A 19,234-nucleotide genomic window follows, 5' to 3' on the forward strand; every position below is an offset into this window, starting at 1 on the left:
TCCCTTGGCTTAGGACCATAGCAACAATCCAGCAGTCTAGGAAGTTCCCATGTAGGGGATAGGTAAATTGAGCTTACAGGTACCAATCTAATGGGACCTTCCCTTCTGGTCACCAGGATTCCCACTTCTCCTAATTTTAAAATATGTTTTTATTACAAAATAAATGGAAAAAAAGCATGCTGCAGTTCAAAGTGCCAGCCAGAGAACACCATTCATCTCCAAGAATGCTTCTGTCCCTCCTCCCCACCCCTACACCACAGGCCCTATAGGCAGGCTTTGAAAGGTGAAAATGATGAGTGCCTGGAATGCCATATTTCGCTTCTAAGTATGATTGCTATACCAAAAGAAAAAAGAAAAAAAAGAAAGCTGGATTAGTAGAGAGCCTTTTAGACGGGGTGGTAGGAAAATCCTGTTGTCTTCTTGTAAGACATATATTTATTAGATTCATATTTATTAACTGTATGTATTACGACTGCTATATCCACCACAGGAACTATTTTTTTAGTATAGGCATATTTCTCCCCTGCTAGTCATTTTGTGAGAGCCTTCACAAAATGCTTTCCAAATTCCACATATGCTGGTGGCCCCAAAATCTGGCTACCTCTGACCTTTGTGAGTAAGAACATTAGTTACTTTCACTTCAGTGCTAGTTCTTCAGTATTTATCTTAGTATAGCATAATTCTCAGAACACTATATATCTTGATTGATTGATTGACTGTAGTTTTCCACTGCCCATCTTGAAAACGACTCTTGTGTATCATACTGGGCCTTGCAATTCCACACAAGCTTCCATGCAAGTAAATTGAGATGAACTCAGTGGCACTTGCAAGAAGTAAAGATGAGTAAGATCAGGCAATTATTCTGCCTTTTGGCAATAAAAAGATGACTAATAGCTCTGAATCTGTTGATGGGCTCAGTGCCTTAAAAAATTACACAGGTGTCTTTTCCAATAAAGATATGAACAAAAGATAAATTCAATAGATGTGTAAATATAGGGCATGTGGAAGTAGGATTCTTGCTGAAATTAATCCCACCTTTCTACCTTTCGCTAACAGCAATGCATAACAGTAGGGTGAATAGCTATTTTGGAAGGAGCAGTTTTCAGACTGAAGAGGCATCCAAAAGTGAACTGCACATCCCAACACTATCTTGGGAAACACACAACTGTCTTCCACTCATTTGAATATGATTGTACCAGCCAGCATAATTAACCAGGCAGGTAACATGTAAAAACTGACTGGCAAAGAAAACTATTTAATTGGTGTCCCAGAAGAATTTACCAGACTTCTTCCCTTCAGTATACAACTGTTATAAAAAATATATCCACTTTAAGTTTGCTATAAAACACAAAGATAGCCCATACACACAAAAATATTTGTTTAATTGGAAACCATACATCAACCTGCACTGTTCGTAGTATAGTGCAGAACTGTAAAATGAGGGTGGCTAAAGTCAGGCAACTGTTCCAAATAAGACCAGTTCTTTTTTTTTTGTTTTAAAGAACGAAAAAAATCAGATCTCAAGAATCAGTTCACACTCTATTAGGTACACCATTATGCATCTTTCTCCTCCTCTGATCTGACTAACCATCTTCTCTAGACTCTGCCATTAATATCACGGAGACACAAGTTATTTTGTTATTAGATCATAGTCTGGGGGAAGCAAAAGAAGTGCAATGCTCCTTTAGGATCATATCTCAACAAATTTCAGCTGGAAGTGAACCTACTTCCCAATCCATTCAACATGGTTACCATTGTTACTATATGACAGGAGAAAGTTAGTTTGAGAGCAAAAAGAAAGATCATTATGGATGCTACTTTAACAGTCTCTAGTTCAAATAAAACCATTCCCTGCCTCATGTACGAGCAATGGATTACAAGCACATAACAGCCGTTGATGTTACTTCATATACACAAACCATGAGGTTGCTTCCAAACTAAACTCTTCTTTAAGATTTCAGAAGCATGAGAGGTTTTAAAGGCTGCATCCAAATTTGTCTCTGCTTTCTTAAACAGAAACCACACTCCAAAAAGCATCATTTGTAGGATGTCATTTGCCTATCATTCAACTCAGATTAAAAAAAAACCCCACAGTATCAACACGCTAAGAATTATTTTTAGGAGAATAAAATGTACAACAGCTACTTTAAGTAGCTAGCTGAACAAACACCACACATCACACAAGAAAAAGTCAACTGTCTGAATCAGTGTTTACTTGAGCAAAACCTTGTAAGGGTACACTATACTCAGTCTTATTTTAAAGAAGTTGATTAGATTTTTATACAACATAGCCCCCATCAATTTAAAATAGACCCACTGAAGAATGGAATGAAGAGTTGGAAATGCAACATTTCAGAACCAGACTGTGTGTGTTTTCAACTTCTTTTCTGAGGAAGACCTCTCAGAATCTGTATCTTCAAACTCTGCTCTGTGCCTTTTCTGTCGTCCATGGTTTTGTGAGCCATCACTGTCTGCGGGATGCAATTCAGCAACCTCCTCTTTCATGCTCATGCTGTGACTAGAAGAGTCTGTTGCAGACAGGCAGCATTCCTTGTGCAATGATGTGCATGTCTGCACAAAGCTGCCTTTATCAACATTTAAGTGTAATTGTCTTCCTTGAGCCTCCTGCTCTCCAAAACTCTGTCCATTATTAAGGTAAGGAGAACGAGAGTGTAGGTGGCCATTATTGTGGTTTGTACAGGAATTCTCATTGTTCCTCTCCTCACTGTCATCTGTTTGGTTTCTAGAGAAATTTCCAGATCCATTACCATTGGCAGGAGTAAAAAATGAATCCTTAGAAACAGCCAGTGCGTTGTGGCTGGATGTTGTTTGACAATTCTGGTTATTTTTCTGTTCCACAAATCCTGCAGGTTGATTGCATGACTCCTCAATGCAACTAACTCTTTCCTTGCAAATGGCTTTCCCATTGAGCTTCTTAGCTTCAAAAGAATGATCTATAGACCCACTACTCCCAGTATCTTGGGCTAGGGTTTCCTGGTCTTCCACCTGTCGTTGGTTATCACATTCATGTTCTTGAATGTTTCTAGAAGTTTCTACTGGGTTACGATCCTTGAACATGTCTTTGTTATGGTTTTCAGCAGCAGAAGCATCTTGACTGCTAAGAGCTTTTCTACTGGTTCCTGGTCTTCCATCACTTTCTCCACCTCCACATGAAGATTCGCCATCTTTATTAGCTGCATAAGACATGTAAGAATAATGAAGCCAACGAAAAGCTTTATAGATCTTTCTATCTACCGATTCACTCTCGGAGCAAGGAAAAATCTTCTCTTTACGGACCTCTGTATTTCCAGCACTTCTTTCAGGAGATGAAGCTGGAGAAGGAGAGAGATCATCCACTTTGATTTGGGGATAATCATAAAGGTCGTCACCTATATAGGTACTTGTGTTTCCTGCATTTGCATTAGTCCTTTCTTCCTTTTGTGGCTTCTGTCTTTGTCTACGTCTGAGAGCATTGCGCTGCCTGGTTAAGGCACGTCGCTCATTCAATTCCTCATCATCTTCTGTGCTGCTGCTACTGCTGGAGCTGCTTGAATCATTCTCTTCAGGACTAGGGGACCTTGGTCTTGGGAAAAGATCAGCATCCAGCTCAGTTTCGCAGGTATTTTCATCAGAGTCAGACTCATTGGAAAGGGCTAGGAGGCGTTTGTCTTGATATCTCCTAAGTGCAGATAACCGTTGCTGACGAGAAGCCACAGCTTCTCTGGGTGATGGAGATTCAGTGGATCTCAAAGTTCCCAAGTTATAGGCAGGTTCATCAGATTCTTCTGTCATATGAGGTGGGGAGTGACGCAGAGAAGTAGAGGACTCAGATTCACTATAGCCTGAGCGTTCACTTACTCCAGCATGGAGCTGCAGGATAGTGCTTTCACTGAGGTCACTGTCAGAGTCAGAACTCCACCCCTCAATTTCCCGACGGACCAAGGAATCAAAGAAGGCCATCATTCGTGGGTCCTCTTGGACTGACTGATTGGCATAATCATGAGACAGGCCACTGCCACTGTTCAATACAAGATTAATGTACTCCTCGTGTGTATAGAGACAACGTGAATCATCTTCAATTTTACCATCAAGATCTCCCGTACAACCAGGTTGTCGATAAGGGCTCCAAATCTATAAACAGAAAGAAGAGATCACTTTATATCCTTGCCACTCATTACTTTAAGACATTAAAACATTTAAATAAGCAACTTGTATATTCATATCCTAGCGATTTTAGAGAAATGGTACTGATGTGGTAGATCTTATAAGAACACTTATTTTTATTCCATTCCACAGGTACATTCAGATAAAAGATATTTCCCCATCTGAACTGGTGGATTCACAACTCATAAAAATACCCTAAACTAGAAATGAAACACCAGACTGCAGCGCTCTATTTTTATGCAATAAGTGTTTACTGGGAGGGGGGGAAAGCAGAGAAGGGATGGTTAAAAATGCTTAGCTACTTTCTGTGTAAAAGTCTAGGCACAAACCAAGACACTGGTTTCCCAGGAAACTGGCACTAGTTGGATGAAGAAATATACCATTGTGTTTTATGAGATTGCATACAGTATTTCATCTAGCAATTGCAGACATTCTTATACCTGAAAAATGAAATATATTATAAGCTGAGAAATGTATTGGACACCTCTGTATTTCAGCCCCATTGCAAATGTCCCAGCAAAGAAAAACACATGACATTTCCAGTTACGTGTGTCAGTGTCAAAAGGAACAGGGAGCTGTTAGGATTTCCCTACCCACTAAGATTCTGATGAATATGCTTGGACTAGCGCTGTGCATTTTTATAATGACATGAGTTAAACTACTGCTATCATTATCACTACAAGTCATGAATTTTATGCTCCTCACCTGCTGTACACAGCTATGCCTAAATAAGGAGATGAATTATACCTGCTGGATACATGTGCTGTTCAATCAACAGCAGCACGAAATATCTCTCTGCAGAAATAGCTGGGCACATGTGAAGTAAAAGAGTATGGCTTGCTAATGGTGGTGGTGCACAGGTGTGCAATGTTAAATGAAATATTAGTTTTTTAAAAAACAGTTCTTTGGCAGGCCTTGTCATCTTTCATCTGGCTCTTGATGAATTTATGGGCTATCACTCTGCGGAGAAGCAGGAGGATATGGCTATATAGTGCAGTAGCCTTCTACCCAAAACAAAGGCTAATGGACGCATTGTTCCATCATCCAAAATGAGTCATGGCAGGTGGTGCTTCCCTATGTTTTCTGCTACTACCTTCCCTTGTCCACAGCTATCCTTTCAGGAGATGCAGATGGACTATGCTCCATTACTCAGAATATAAACAGAACTTCATTAAAACATAGTTTAAAGCAAAAGCAAACTGTTGCATGAGAATGCCTCTCCATTTCTTTTTCTTCATGGGTCCAACTCCTTCAGCTCTTCGCTACACATTTATATTCAACATGCTCTCCCATACTATTATTTCCCAATTCTTTTTATAGCATATATCCTATTCTTCTATTTTACTCATTTTAAGAAGTCTTCATCAATTCTAGCAAGAAAGATGGAGATCTATAAAAGAAAGAAAAAGAAATCCAGATTTTTCTGTGGTTTAACCAAAGCTGTCTTTGAAAGCAGTAGTTACAAACTCAGACCAACACTCATGTAGGTAAAATCCTTCTCTATACGTGCTGCTGAGCACAAAACAGCAATCTAAAACAGATGCCCAAATCCAAAATTAAAAAAAAAACAATCAATCAATAAAAGGATTGATTACAATAGAGTAATTTTCTTTTGTTACTGTGTCTGTAAGGTAGCTGTTTTTGGAGAAATATCTGCTATTCCTTGAATGTATTCCTTCCAGAGATTTATATTTGTTTGAGCAATTTGGCTAGATAAATAGCCTAATAAGGGAAGAAGTTGTTCAATAAGCAGCCTAATTCAGAAACCTATTACTCAAAAACTGCATTCCTTAGGAGAAAATACAGTTAGTTAGGATTTAATTCAGTAAAGGAACTGAGAAGCCAACCGGAAATGTTACTTAACAGTACAGTTCAAGACTAAGGAATAACTGTAGGGCACATCTATTGGTTTACAACATGTATTAGAACCTATCTAATGGACATACATAGTATACAAATATACACACATATCCATCCTTCCTAGTTCGTTGGATAATTTAACTGTGCAACTTTTACTTTCATGGCTATTATAAAATAACACCTGGAATTTTTTATCCTTTCTTTCTTGTATTTTATTTTGTCACAGTAATCTTACTCACAAAACCCTCTTTAAAAATCTTAATTCAGGAAGTAGAATTTTGTAGAGTAAATGTACTACTTAGAATAATTAAGTTATGTTTGGTGTAGAACTTAGATTTTGAGGTTGTTAATAGAAAATAAAGCCCAACATAGCATCTCCATTATGAATGAAATCCTCAAATTCCTTTTACATGCTAAAAGCAGTAAAAAGCACTGAAGATGTTGCCTAGTCTGGCAATGAAACGTCTGCAAGAAAACAACAAGGCTCAGAGAGCACCAAGGACTCCAGCAGTAAAATTGCTGCAAGTATTTATAATTAGAACTAATGTGGTACATCAGATAATCTTCTACTGTAAAGCAGAGATAGATAGCCTATCTCTATAGTTATCTCCATAGAAACAAAGGTCTATGAGTGTTTTGATTCTCATTAAAATATAAATAAGCAATACATTATGCTTTTTCCTTCTATGCAGTTGACATGTTGCCTTTGGAATCAATATTCAGTTCAACACTGCCCTCCTGCTGTCAACCTTTTACAGACTTAACCAGTTTTTCTTAATAATGAACTTCCTCAGCAATATCGGTCTGCAAGAAAAGTTATCTATGGTCTTCTTGCTGTTTGCTTCACACTCCATTTTGTTTAAAAGCTTTTCTCAAAAGACTGCCTTCTGCTGACAATTTTTAAAAAAATATCCTCTTCTATCAAGCCAAACCAGATTTACTATTCAAAGTCAAACAGAGCAGGATCTTAACTTTGTTTCCTTTCACATTAGACTGAAAAAACCAATATTAATATCCTATCTAAAAATAAACATAAGCATTAGATAGATTTGCTTAGGGAGAGATTATTAAAATTGTGAAAGGTCCTGGTGTAAATTAGATCCATCCGTCTGTCTGTCTGTCTGTCTGTCTGTCTATCTATCTCAGGTCTTTAATTTCTTTGGTTTAATATTTCTCTCTCCTTTTCTGTGATCTGCATAATACTACAGTACTTACTTACTGGAAGAGTAAAAGATAAGAGGTGAATTATGTATGAAACTTTCTACAGATGAAAAATCCAGAAGGGAAGGAAACCCCTCACCTTTGATCTTAGGTGATGGAGAAGCTCTAAGAAAATACCCTGTACTTGCCTGTGTTATTGGTGTAGAAATTTGAGAGTTGATCATCTGTAGTTGAGCTATTTTGGCTTTAAAATGGTTTTAGTATCAAAATGCATAAGAACAAACCATAGATAAAAGAAAAACAAAACAAGATAGCTTTATAATCAAATTTCTTTCACATAGTTAATTGGAAGTTTATAAACCAGAAACATAGTCATGTTTCATCAGATACATGTGGGAACCTACAGAAATTCTCTTTTCCAAAGTACGCAAACAGGATTATCTTGCAGACTTTGAGATTTGAGGAGGACAGCCCCCAAATAGCAATAGAGCTGCACAAAAGCAACAGAGATTTTTGTGCACTAGTTCTTAACCTTTTTGTGCCATGGACAAAAGGGTGAGGGCCTGATGAAACCTACAGACTCCTGAGAAAAATGGATTTAAACACACAAAATAAAATATAGTTTTATCTAGGAAACCGATTATGCTCAAATACAGTTATCAAAATACTACAAAATAACAAATATGTAATATAGTAATCTGTGCTTCTTTATTAATCAGTTAAATCAAAACAAGACAATACCCTTTTTGGGGTATAATAATTTAGGCAGTAAGATTTATTGAAATCCACAAACATTTTTAGAGTCTATAAGCCATAAATTACTTTGTTGCCTATATACATTGTTGAATGAAAAGCTAAATTTCAGTCAGAGGTTAGTAAAAATGAAGTTGTAATCTTTGTTTCATCTAAGTTCATGGCCCCCCTGAAACCTATCCATGGATCCCACATTAAAACCCATGTATTAGACCAAGTACATTGGTCTAATGTACTAGACCAAGTACATTCATGCACAAAAGACTCAGAAAATGAATCATCCCAATATCCAGTATCCAGGAGGCTTTAAGTTCTCACATAGTAACTTTCCTTTGGCAAAAATTGATAAACGTAATTAGAGTTCTGGAAAGTAAAACGCTATATAATATACTTTCTTCAAGGATGCATACACTGCCACAGATCTTTGTTATAAAAATATGCAAATATGAGTAGAAAAAGAAAGAGAAAGCAGTAGTAATCTAGAAGAAAAAAATCAGAGAGACAAACTAGAGTTTGCAACTGACTAAAGTTTTTCCATAAACAAAAATGACCTTGGTAAAGTGGGCTCTAAAGACAGTTTTGAAGCTTCTCCGGAAATAGTAGGAGACAGAAATTGGTTGAAATTAATTCATGTGGACCTTGCTCAGAAAATTTGCTTAGCAGAATTCAGACAGGAATACAAGACTGTCTTTCCTCAGCTCAGCATAAATCATGACAGCTTGAGTGCTGGACTTAGATAGGTAACAGTAACATTAAAGTCCCTGGCCAGCCCTGAAGCTCACTGGATGACTCATTCTCAGCAAAATGCCAGTGACACACAACTCTTTAGAAGTCAAAATGAGACAGATTCTGACACCTTGGAGGAAGGTAAAGGTTAGTCTGTAGAACCAATACTGTACTGACCTGTTCCAAACACAGAAAATACAAGGCAGTGAATCTAGTTCAGATAGCTTACAGTATTTATTTGCTTTATAATTCATGTTTTTACTTATATAAACATGGAAGACAACTCGCATTTAGAACAAAACTAGAACACTTACAATAAAACCAGTAAAATTAAAAATAAATTAATGATTACAGCCTTAGTGAAAGAAATGCGGTTTACATTTTTTTTGAAGTACTGGGAGAATGAGGGCCAACCACACCTCTCTAAGGAGCACATTCCATAGTCTGACAAACACAGGAGAAGGCATGCTCCTGTGTACCCTATAGAAGAGCCTTTGGCAGTGGGTTTATCTTCAAAAGGGCCTTTCCTGCTGAACTAAATAATTGGGCAGGTTCATAGAAGGAGATGGAGACAGTCCTTTAGAAAGTCAGCCCCTACGCTATTTAGGGCATAAAAGATCAGCATAAACTGTACTCAGAAGAAATATGCAAGCAGCCCAGATCTTTTGGTACAGGCATTATTTGATCTCTGTATTTTGCACCAGTTAAAAGTCTAGCTCTAGCATGTGTTGTGGTAACACATTTTTCAACAGTTGCAAATTCTTGACAGTTTTCAAGGGTAGTCACATGAAAAAGATGTTACAGCAGTCAAGATAGGATGTTATTAACACTTGGATAACCGTAATTAAGTCTGACCAGTTGCTACAGGTCATTGTTGATGCATTTACATAATTGTGCAAAGCATGTTATAGATAGAGGTACTAGTTGTGAATCTAATGACTGCTAAGGATCAAGGAGCCTTCCCAGACTATGGACCTGTTCTTTCAGGGGGAGTGTAAACCTATCCAAACAGGTTTCACCACAATCTCCCAATCCATTTTTCCTTACCAACAGCAACTCCATCTTGCCTGGATTTACTCATAGCTTATTCACTCTCATTTAGCTCATTATAGAAATTACACAACATTAAAGGGTACTGATTGCTAGAAATAAAATCACCTTTTTGCATAAGCAACCTCTCACTCTTCTATGCTATTAACATTGCATACATCAACTTATTTCTAGCTCTTTACTAAATATTTAGGGAGAAATGGTAACTCAATGGTAGTTGAGTAATAAACATTTAGAGACATCAAGAGCAGTTTCATCCATTAAGGATCACATAAATTTGGAGAGGTCAAAATGTATTTATTTAGAATATTTTATGCCCTCTTTTTAACAACCAAGGCAATGTACAGAAATACTAAAACCCTACCAATTAGAGCAAAACAATTAATAATAATAATAATAATAATAATAATAATAATAATAATAATAATTCAATTTGTATGCCCCTCCCACTTCATCTAAGCAGCTCTGGGCAGCTCACAATAGGTAAAAACATTATGTTAAAAACAAGTTAAAAACCAATATACAAACATATTAAAAACTATCCATAGTCAATTTCAAAAACCGGAAACGATGATCAGCAGCAGAATTCATCCTATATCAGCTCAACACAGAGCTCCCCACCATTTCTGGACCACCTGGCACGGCAGCAGAGCCCTGTCTTCAGGGCCTTCCTAAAGGCCGGGAGGGTCAGGGCCAATCTCAGGTACAGGGGGATGATGTGCCACCGGGCAGGTGACACAGCAGAAAATGCTGTCTTCCTGGCTTCCGCCAGATGACACGCTTTTGTAGACAGGACCCATAACATGCCTCTCCTGCTGGTTAAAGCTTATCAAAGCTTAACCAATTAAAACAACAACAACAACTAAAAATCCTGACCATGGAGAAAAAACAAACCACCAGAAACTCACCTTTATAATTTTTTCCACACCAGAGGAGCAGATCATGTAGGTATGAGGGTTAAAACGGACTTGGTTCACAATTGAACGGTGACCTTTCAGCACCATAAAGGCCCCATTAACCACTCTGCCAATCTCACCTGGAAAAAAAAAAGGCAGAATTGGGCTACTTTATATAAATTGGCTCGATTGTACTGCCAGTGGAGTATGCCCTCTTAATATAAGCAGGCACTACAACATGTAATAACCTTGAAAGTGACTGGTGCCATACCTCCATTATGAATTCAACTCCTCTCCCAATGGTATGCCATGGGAAATGACGAGATTTACATTTTCCAAGTCACATTCTGCCTCGTGGGTAGTGCCCCCATGTTATCCTTTGGAAACATTCAGAACCAACAGCCGCATTTATTACAGCAGTATAGTCAGGAGAAATGAGACACTAGATATTTGTAATTTGCTAAATTATGTAAATGCATAATTATCATATACAACAACCTTTGACAACCTTTAGGGTCATGTTTACTTACTTGAACAGATCATTTATTCTATGTGTAAAAAAAAAGCTGTTATCTTACTGTGTAAGATAACATTGCATAACATGCAAAGATTTTTTTAGATTTGGTATTAAAGAGAGAGGCAGACAGACAGGCAGAAGCCACTGCCAGATAGGAGGAGCCTATAGCCCTTCCCTGCTCTTGATGCTGAGAATAGAGTGCTGTTGAAACTAGAAGGGGGAATGAATTAAGCATGCTAGCCCTCCCCTCTTGTTGTTGAGAAAATGGTTCTAGAAAAAGACACTGTTGAAATCAAGCAAATGAGCAGGAGGTGCAAATGATGAGTGGGCGAGTGAATGACTGAGTAAGGGTTTGATTCTAATAGAGGTGCTTGTTACTTCCAGAGTGGCTGTGCTGACAGGCCTCTTTGGCTTTTATGTTGTATGTTGCTTAATTTTACTTGATTTAATTAGTTAGTAAGTTTTATAGGATCTAATTTATCTATTCTTTTCATTGTAAAGTAGTTACTTGTCTGGTATTCTACTATTCCCTTAAAAGTTAGTGCTCCCCAGGTTTTAAGGTGTATACTCTGTACTTTTGTACATTCTAATTCAACTAGTATTCCTTTGCTTTATTTAGTATCATTGATGATCATGCAAACCCTGTCTTTGCTTGTTGTCCTCCATGTATAACAGGGAGCATCAGCAGGGGAGGGCCTCCCTTAGGGAAGTTTTATGGGTATGTTCTCCATTACAGAAGCTCAGCCTCCATGTATATGTCATTTGTTAGTCTAAAAATCAAGGACTATTGTTTTTATTACATTTGTATGATTTCATGATCTAAATTTGCACATAGATACTACTATTATAGATACATTCTATAATTATGTACAGGTATCTTGCCTATACAGTTGAAAGACAGGGTTTTTTTTTGTTTAAGTAAAAAAACATGACGTAAAGTACATCTAAGAAATGAAGCTTCTTTCTTTTATGAATTCATTAGCTAACTTGAACAACCCATTCTCAACCTACTACCTACAGAATGGATGAATGTCTTCCCAGCTTACAACATGGTTTTAACACTAACAAGGTAAAATATGAGAAAAGTTCTGAACACCAGAATGCTGTATTATAATATCATGCATTAAACGCAAACAGCAGTCTTAACAATTCAGGACTCCGAGAGCCATCATCATAACCTGTTTGAATCACATAGCAGTCACATTGGAATCTTGTGAAAACTGCATGGGAACACAAACGTTAATCCATGCCATCCCTGTCAAAGTGTGTGGGGATAAGGGAAGAGAAGGAAAAAACACCGCAGAAAGAAATTAAAACAAGTTCAAGGATGTTGGTGACTAACTAGTTCAATAATTAACATAGTATTGGCCCGTCCCACCCGGTCATGCACAGAGGGCATGCTATGGACCCCATCGGTAAGGGAATTCCACTTGGTGGGGTCCAGGAGGTGGGCCTTCTCTGCAGTGGTGCCCGCCCTGTGGAACATTCTGCCCCTGGAGGTGAGGCAGGCCCCTTCACTCCCAGCCTTCCGGAAGGATTTGAAAACCTGGTTCTGCCGCCTCACTTGAGATGGGAAGGGCAATAGTTCTTCTTGGGGTGGCTGGCACCACAGGGCCCTCCTCAGTGAATGAGATCTTATCGCTGCTTGGATTTTATATCTATTTTATTTCCTATTTATTATCAGCTGTTTGTATTGTACTTTATGGGTTTTATGGTTTTAATTGTTAATTTTATTGTAAACCACCCAGAGTCCCCCTTTTTGGGGGAGATGGGCGGTGATAGAAATTTGAAAAATAAATAAATAAATAAATAATGAGGCCACAATAGGGAATAGCATATTTCTGTCAGTAGTTCGAATTAAGAGGTTGAAACTGAGAAGACTTTTGAACCCAGTATGAAACTTAAATTTATAAGGGAGACCTCAAAACTTCTGAGATTGTTTCCAATTACGGATCATCAGCAAGCCAAAACTATGGGGACAGCAGCACAAAAGGAAACCCAGGCAGATATAAATGCAGTGAGTAGGTACTAAGATGGCAACATATCCTGCATTACAGAGAACAGTGCTCTAGATGGAAACATCCTCTGTGGTACTGAAGAGTCGTATTAATCTTCTTTCACTATAGAAACTATAGGAAGGGAGAACAAGGGCCCTGAAGGATTCCAGCAATGGTCTGCATCTAGATGTATAGGTCACCTGATCAAAACCTTCTTCAGTAGTATGAGAGATACTGTATTTCCTCTTGTTTCAAGTTTTTAAAATGTTGCTGCCACAAACCCAGATTGCTTGCAGCTAAGTATGACATAATGTTATTTGCTCAGTCTGATTAATATTTGAAAGGAAAACATGAAGCTTTGCTGCGCAGGGGGTGGGTTACCTTTTTATCTCAAAACTACTTTGGATATTATTAACCCTGTTGCTTCCCCATAGTACAAAAAGACTATCAAATGGGACAGCCCATTTGGCTCAACTGATGTTTAATAGCAGATTAAGTCCAAACAAACTGCAGATTGTGGGGATGCTATTTTGACTGTGGAAGTTAAAAGGGGAAAGTAAAATACACCATGTGACTTTTAAAGGAACTCCATTCCTGTGACTGCATTTCAGATTAACAAATTATTCTCTCTCTCTCTCTCTCTCTCTCACACACACACACACACACACACACCCCAACACAGTCAGGTAATTTTCTTATCGATCTTCCATGTTATGCATTAATTCCAAAATACAACATTTCTTATTGAGGATAAGAATAAGGTCAGCAGATTCCATACAAACACTCACCAGCTTCAGGATCTGGAGGAATTCTCCACATGTATAAATTGAAGTCGTCAGACCCCGAGAGAATGTACTATTAGAAACCAAAATATTATAAGTTACAAGAAGAGGACTATTAAAATACATGTGAAAGAATAATAATAAACTGATTACATAACACAGTTAATGTACATTCTATGCTCCAGTGAATTAATATTGTTAGGATGACAGATTGAACACTGAAAATATAAAGACTACCTACCTACAAACCGATTACAATCCCATGTATGCATAGTGATTTAGAAGTGCCACTGAAATTATGGGAATGCCTCCCTAAATGTTGTATTTACTCTACTTTGGGTATTCTTTACCATCCTTTTACTTGTATAAGAATTTTTGGTATGCTACAGGTTATATCTATAAAAATCTTTTACCTCATTTCCAACAGGAATTCCCAGGAAGAACTATAGGTCAGTGACAGAGAAAATACTTTGTCTTAAGGAATTTTTAAGGAAAATTCCAAGTTTGTAGGCAAGGCTAAGAAGAGCGCCTATAATGTTCAACTACAGTTACTGTAGACTGACTACTGTGCTTTGTTGTTTATTCGTTTAGTCGCTTCTGACTCATGGACCAGCCCACGCCAGAGCTTCCTGTCAGTCGTCAACACCGCCAGCTCCCCCAGGGACGAGTCCGTCACCTCTAGAATATCATGGTCTAATAATCTGACAGGCTATACAGTCTCATGAAAAACAACTTCCTATTGTTCCTTGTATTACATCCAAATTATATAATTATATACTTTTTTTTTAACCATTGCTGCCATCATTTTTATTACAGAAACAGGGCTATCCCAACTCATTTTATAGCCCATCATGATTATATAGAGTTACATGGGGATGGTTGTTATAGGCCACTCCTCCCACACTTGGACTGTTTTAGATGTTTCACTTGGCTTTTTATTCTTTATTTTTATTTCTATTAATAGTATTTTTACTGTATTTTATTATTCTGATGGTTTTAATCATTTGTTGTAAACTGCCCAGAGGCCTCCGATGGGAGGAGATGGGCGGGGATAAATTAGATAGATAGATAGATAAATATTATAAAATGTAAAATATATACTTCAGAACTTCATGTTGTGTTACATAAAGGCCAGAAGCACACTTCTCACAGGAAACAAGAATTATAGTCAATAACGCTGCATGATGCCTAGTGGTGGACTTGACATATCCTTCAGCCTTTTACTCATATTGCTAAAATTATTATTGGCAGGCACTTTGGTTGCCTCTGCAATGGTGAAGCCTCACTTAGAATATTGACTGAAAAATTACTGCAGTTGTCCCCTTTCGATGGTGTGTCGGCTCAGCAAAACTGGAGACTTACTTCTTCTGTTTGCAATATTTTGCAATATTTGGTTTTTACAAGCTTTAATTGGTGCAAACAACTAATTTTACATAGTTTTGAAAAATTTAAAAATCTTATGGCATATAAAAATAGTACAGGTGTCGTAAAACCAATGCAGTCTGTTTTTTTAAAAATTAGGATGTCTTTGTTGAAACACTTAATTTTTATGCAGAGCTTTCCCCCAAATTCTCTCACTCAGTACATTCTCTGAATAAAAGATTATCAGGTCCTTGATACCATAATTTCTTTAAACTAAATTACTGGTCTGCTTAACAGAAAAAAAAGAAAGGAAGAAAAGAAAATTCACAATTGCACTTACAGATGAAGAATTTGCAAACATTGCAGAACTATGAAACTGCTAACGTACTAAATATTTACTGCTTCAGCAGAAAATTAGATGGTATTAAACAGTAGTTTAATATAGAGCTGTAGTCCTTTTTCAATATGCTAGTCCTCTCTGGAAAAAAGAGGTTTTACGCCAGACATTGTCAAAGTTTAAAGCCAAGGCTGCCCCCACCCTTATTAGATTTATCAAACACACTGATTATTCTCTTTCAAGTACAATTTTAGATATTCCCGAGGAACACTATGTAAATGAGGTAATGGCTAAATAGCACCAAAGTAACTTTGGAGAAATGCTGCCAAGACAATCTCTTTTTGCAATAATGTCCAGAATTTGGTAGCAGAGAGTGAACTAGCTTGACTGACAAGGAATACTGGGGAATACCTACCAAGAAGACTCTATCCCAAGTTTTTACTAAACATGCCACTAATCATAGTGTAACAGAAATTAACATCTCCGAAACGTATTCAAATGTAGGCAGAGGTAGGACTTTGAATTGTGCCTGAAGAAAAATGAGTAGCAAGAAAAGCTGATAAAAAAACAGATCACACTCTATCTACAACCAATAGTCAATACTCCAGTTGTATTTCTTTGGAACAACCAAAGTTCAAAGGTATGTACATTCTGGAAATGTGAGATAAATAATCAAACTTTTCTGCTATCCTTAGTCTATTTGTAAAGTTGTGAATTCAAGCACTGGACTGATTAAAAACATCAAGTCATTTCTGAGCAAAATTCTTAAGCAATCATTCTTCATCAATGACTAGCTGAAAAAATCTAGGCCAGGGGCGGAGGGAAGATTTGGCTTCCAAAGGACAAGCTGCTGATTCAGAAGTTTGCCTTAGATGGAAGAAATTCCCAGGCGTGGTTAATAACTGTGGCATGAAGCATCAATCCCAGAACAATAAACATGTCTCAAATGTTTAGAATGAGCCATTCTACAGCTGCTGCCTGGGATACCTTGTGGCTCCCTCCCACCTCTGCCCCCAAAGTAACTTTATACTAGCATCTTATGCAAACTAGAATATGAGTAGTAGTAGTTACTATGATCTTATAACAGTTGTTTTTCTACATTTTATCTGCTGGAGGAAAAACTCAGCCTCCTGTCATTTTTACATTACCTTCATTTCTATGGAGCGCAGAATATAACCATCCTCCCCACCCACCTCATAACAACAAAAAATCCATTTTTCTGGGGCCACAATTTCCCTGCTTTCTTTTTCTGCAAAGATTAGTCCAGAATGAAGGATTTTCTGCAAGACTCCAAGGTAAAGAAAGGCTGCCATACTGAAGCCAAGCCCCTGTTAAGAATGAGATGAAAGGCAAAAGCAAAAATGTTGAAATGTATTTCATTATAAAAGTTAATTAAAAATTATATGGAAAGATATCTTTTTCCTAAGATTTTTCCAAACTCCTATTCACGTTGGCTCCATCTTAACAAAAGATCCCACCATTTTGCAATCACTTTTTTAATAAAGAAAAATTTACGGGGATTGTTGTTATGTTACACATACACACACACACACAAACACAAAGACACACAATCCCAAATACCCTAATACCATCCCTCCTCCAAAACAGTCATAAGTATAAATAAGCTGCAGTGCACTTATCACACTAAACCAGTGATTTGCTGTGAGCTTTTGCATTTAGTCTGTTTGCTTCCATCTTCACCCTTCCCACCAACACCAGCAGCTAAACTAGCCAGAGATCAAAAGTTTGCTGTGAAATATAAATCACCAGGAATGTCTTTGTTTCCTGTTGGCAAACCAGGAGTTGCAACAAGCTCAAGTGTGCCATTCTGGCTGGTAATGGGGACAACATTCCTAATTCTAATGTCTGTCCAGTAGAGCTGCTCACAACATGGGGATGAATACTAGAGTACTGGCACGCATCTCACAATAATTCAGGATTTACCAAAGCCCTGGACTACCCCTGATATTTGTTCGGAGGTACAGTATGTCCCTCTACATTGGGAGGCAAAGCATTTACTTTCAACAATACATTCTTGTATGATCGATTTCTTTCTTTCTCTAGAACAAAAAGTATTTGTAAATTTTTTCAGAAGCAGTCTACCCACCCAAGTAGGCAACTGTTCATAGAGTTGACTAGCTGGCTTGAATGAGGTAACTAACCGAGTTAGACACTGTGCATCCAGAAGTTATGCTAGAGAATGACAGAAGCAATGGGCTGAGTGAGTCAGGAATTAGGTAAATCTGCATCCAAAACAGGAATCATTTTTTAGCACTTCCTATTTAAGAGTTCCTGATGGCCAGCTTATAGGAAAAGAGACAGTTCAGATCCTGTGACTTTGTCTGCTATACAGCAAACGACAGCAAAGGATAAACAAGGCAGCAAATGAACACATGGCACTTTTAAAAAATGTTTGAAGCATGTGTGTATCAAAGCTATATGCAAGATTGACAGCTAAGCCTTCATTTCATCTCAGTATTGCAACTGAAAGCCAAAAGCTAAGAGAATAGTGGCTTAAGTCAAGTTACCTATTCTGTTGAGACCTCTGTTTAGATTTCTTAGTCCACAGTAATTTTTTAACCACTGAAGTTCAGGCTGACATCTCTATTATTAGGTGCCCTTAAATCTTTGCAATTTCTACCTTGACCAAATCAATAATGAGCAAAGTGGTCATTTGACCAATATGGTCATTTGCATGGACTTTCAATAACCTCAGCAACAGCAGTTTTCACCTTGATCAGCTTCTCAGTTTCACTTCATGTATTTAATGACATTTTTAAATGATAAGAAATAATATTTTTTATTATTTTCCCCCCTAGCCCTAAAGAATCTGGGTTAAAAATATGCATACTTAACAATTTCAGTGCTTTGAACACACAGAATACATATGTCACTTAGTACTGAATATTTTACTATAGTACGTATGTAAGAAATTGACTGGGTAATCCTATGCTTGCTTAGTCAGAGGTAAGGCATACAACTTGGTCTAATAGAGCTGTTGTTATTTCTAGCATTTATACCACTGATGACAGGGTCCACTTGCTTTGCACTGCACTCACTGTAGTTCACATAGCAAAGCTATTAATGCATGATGCAGCAAAGATTTTTTCAGCCAGCTAGCTGTCTCTTATCCATAGGACAGATAATCAAGCACTATGTCAGTCAGTCAGTCAGTCATTTTTTAAAATAAAAAGTCCTAGGACCCCTAGGAAGCTGTTTCAATCATATAAAGTACACCAGTACTAGAAATAGTTACATATACAAATCTGTACATTATTATACATAACTGTTCATTATACATATTATATAGTACATACCAAATATTATTGTACATTACTACACTGTGTTTCCAACATCTACTAATAGCCCACTGCTCCCCTCTACTGTCAGTTGAGAGTAATTTCAGCATTTTTCCTCAAAATAAAATGCTAAATTGGCAGGAAATGGGGGGGGGGAAACCACACATACACACACACTAGCTAAATCTTAATTAGGCACAACGTAGTTTTTGTGGTTATTTTTAAGTATCAAAATGACAAGCTGTGTTCTTTTATACACAGCTACTTCTAGGGCCACTGTGCAGAAACAGGCATCCGTCTTAAACAGCCTTTCAGCATGCAGTACACATC

At 37.5% G+C, this 19,234-nt stretch overlaps 1 protein-coding gene across 1 annotated transcript in view; it reads right to left on the minus strand.

Moving 5' to 3' along the window:
• Nucleotides 1–1,361: 1,361 nt before the first annotated feature.
• DCAF5 (DDB1 and CUL4 associated factor 5) overlaps nucleotides 1,362–19,234 on the minus strand; it is a 47,311-nt gene continuing 29,438 nt past the window's right edge. Inside the window, exons 7-9 of the mRNA XM_063289811.1 lie at nucleotides 13,913–13,979; nucleotides 10,623–10,750; nucleotides 1,362–4,131 (exon numbers count right to left, since the gene is read on the minus strand). Coding sequence (XP_063145881.1) covers nucleotides 2,353–4,131; nucleotides 10,623–10,750; nucleotides 13,913–13,979 — 1,974 coding nt within the window. The 3' untranslated portion in view covers nucleotides 1,362–2,352. The remainder of the gene's footprint in view (nucleotides 4,132–10,622; nucleotides 10,751–13,912; nucleotides 13,980–19,234) is intronic.

Source organism: Candoia aspera, chromosome 1 (genome assembly GCF_035149785.1).
Source record: "Candoia aspera isolate rCanAsp1 chromosome 1, rCanAsp1.hap2, whole genome shotgun sequence".
Taxonomy (NCBI): domain Eukaryota; kingdom Metazoa; phylum Chordata; class Lepidosauria; order Squamata; family Boidae; genus Candoia; species Candoia aspera.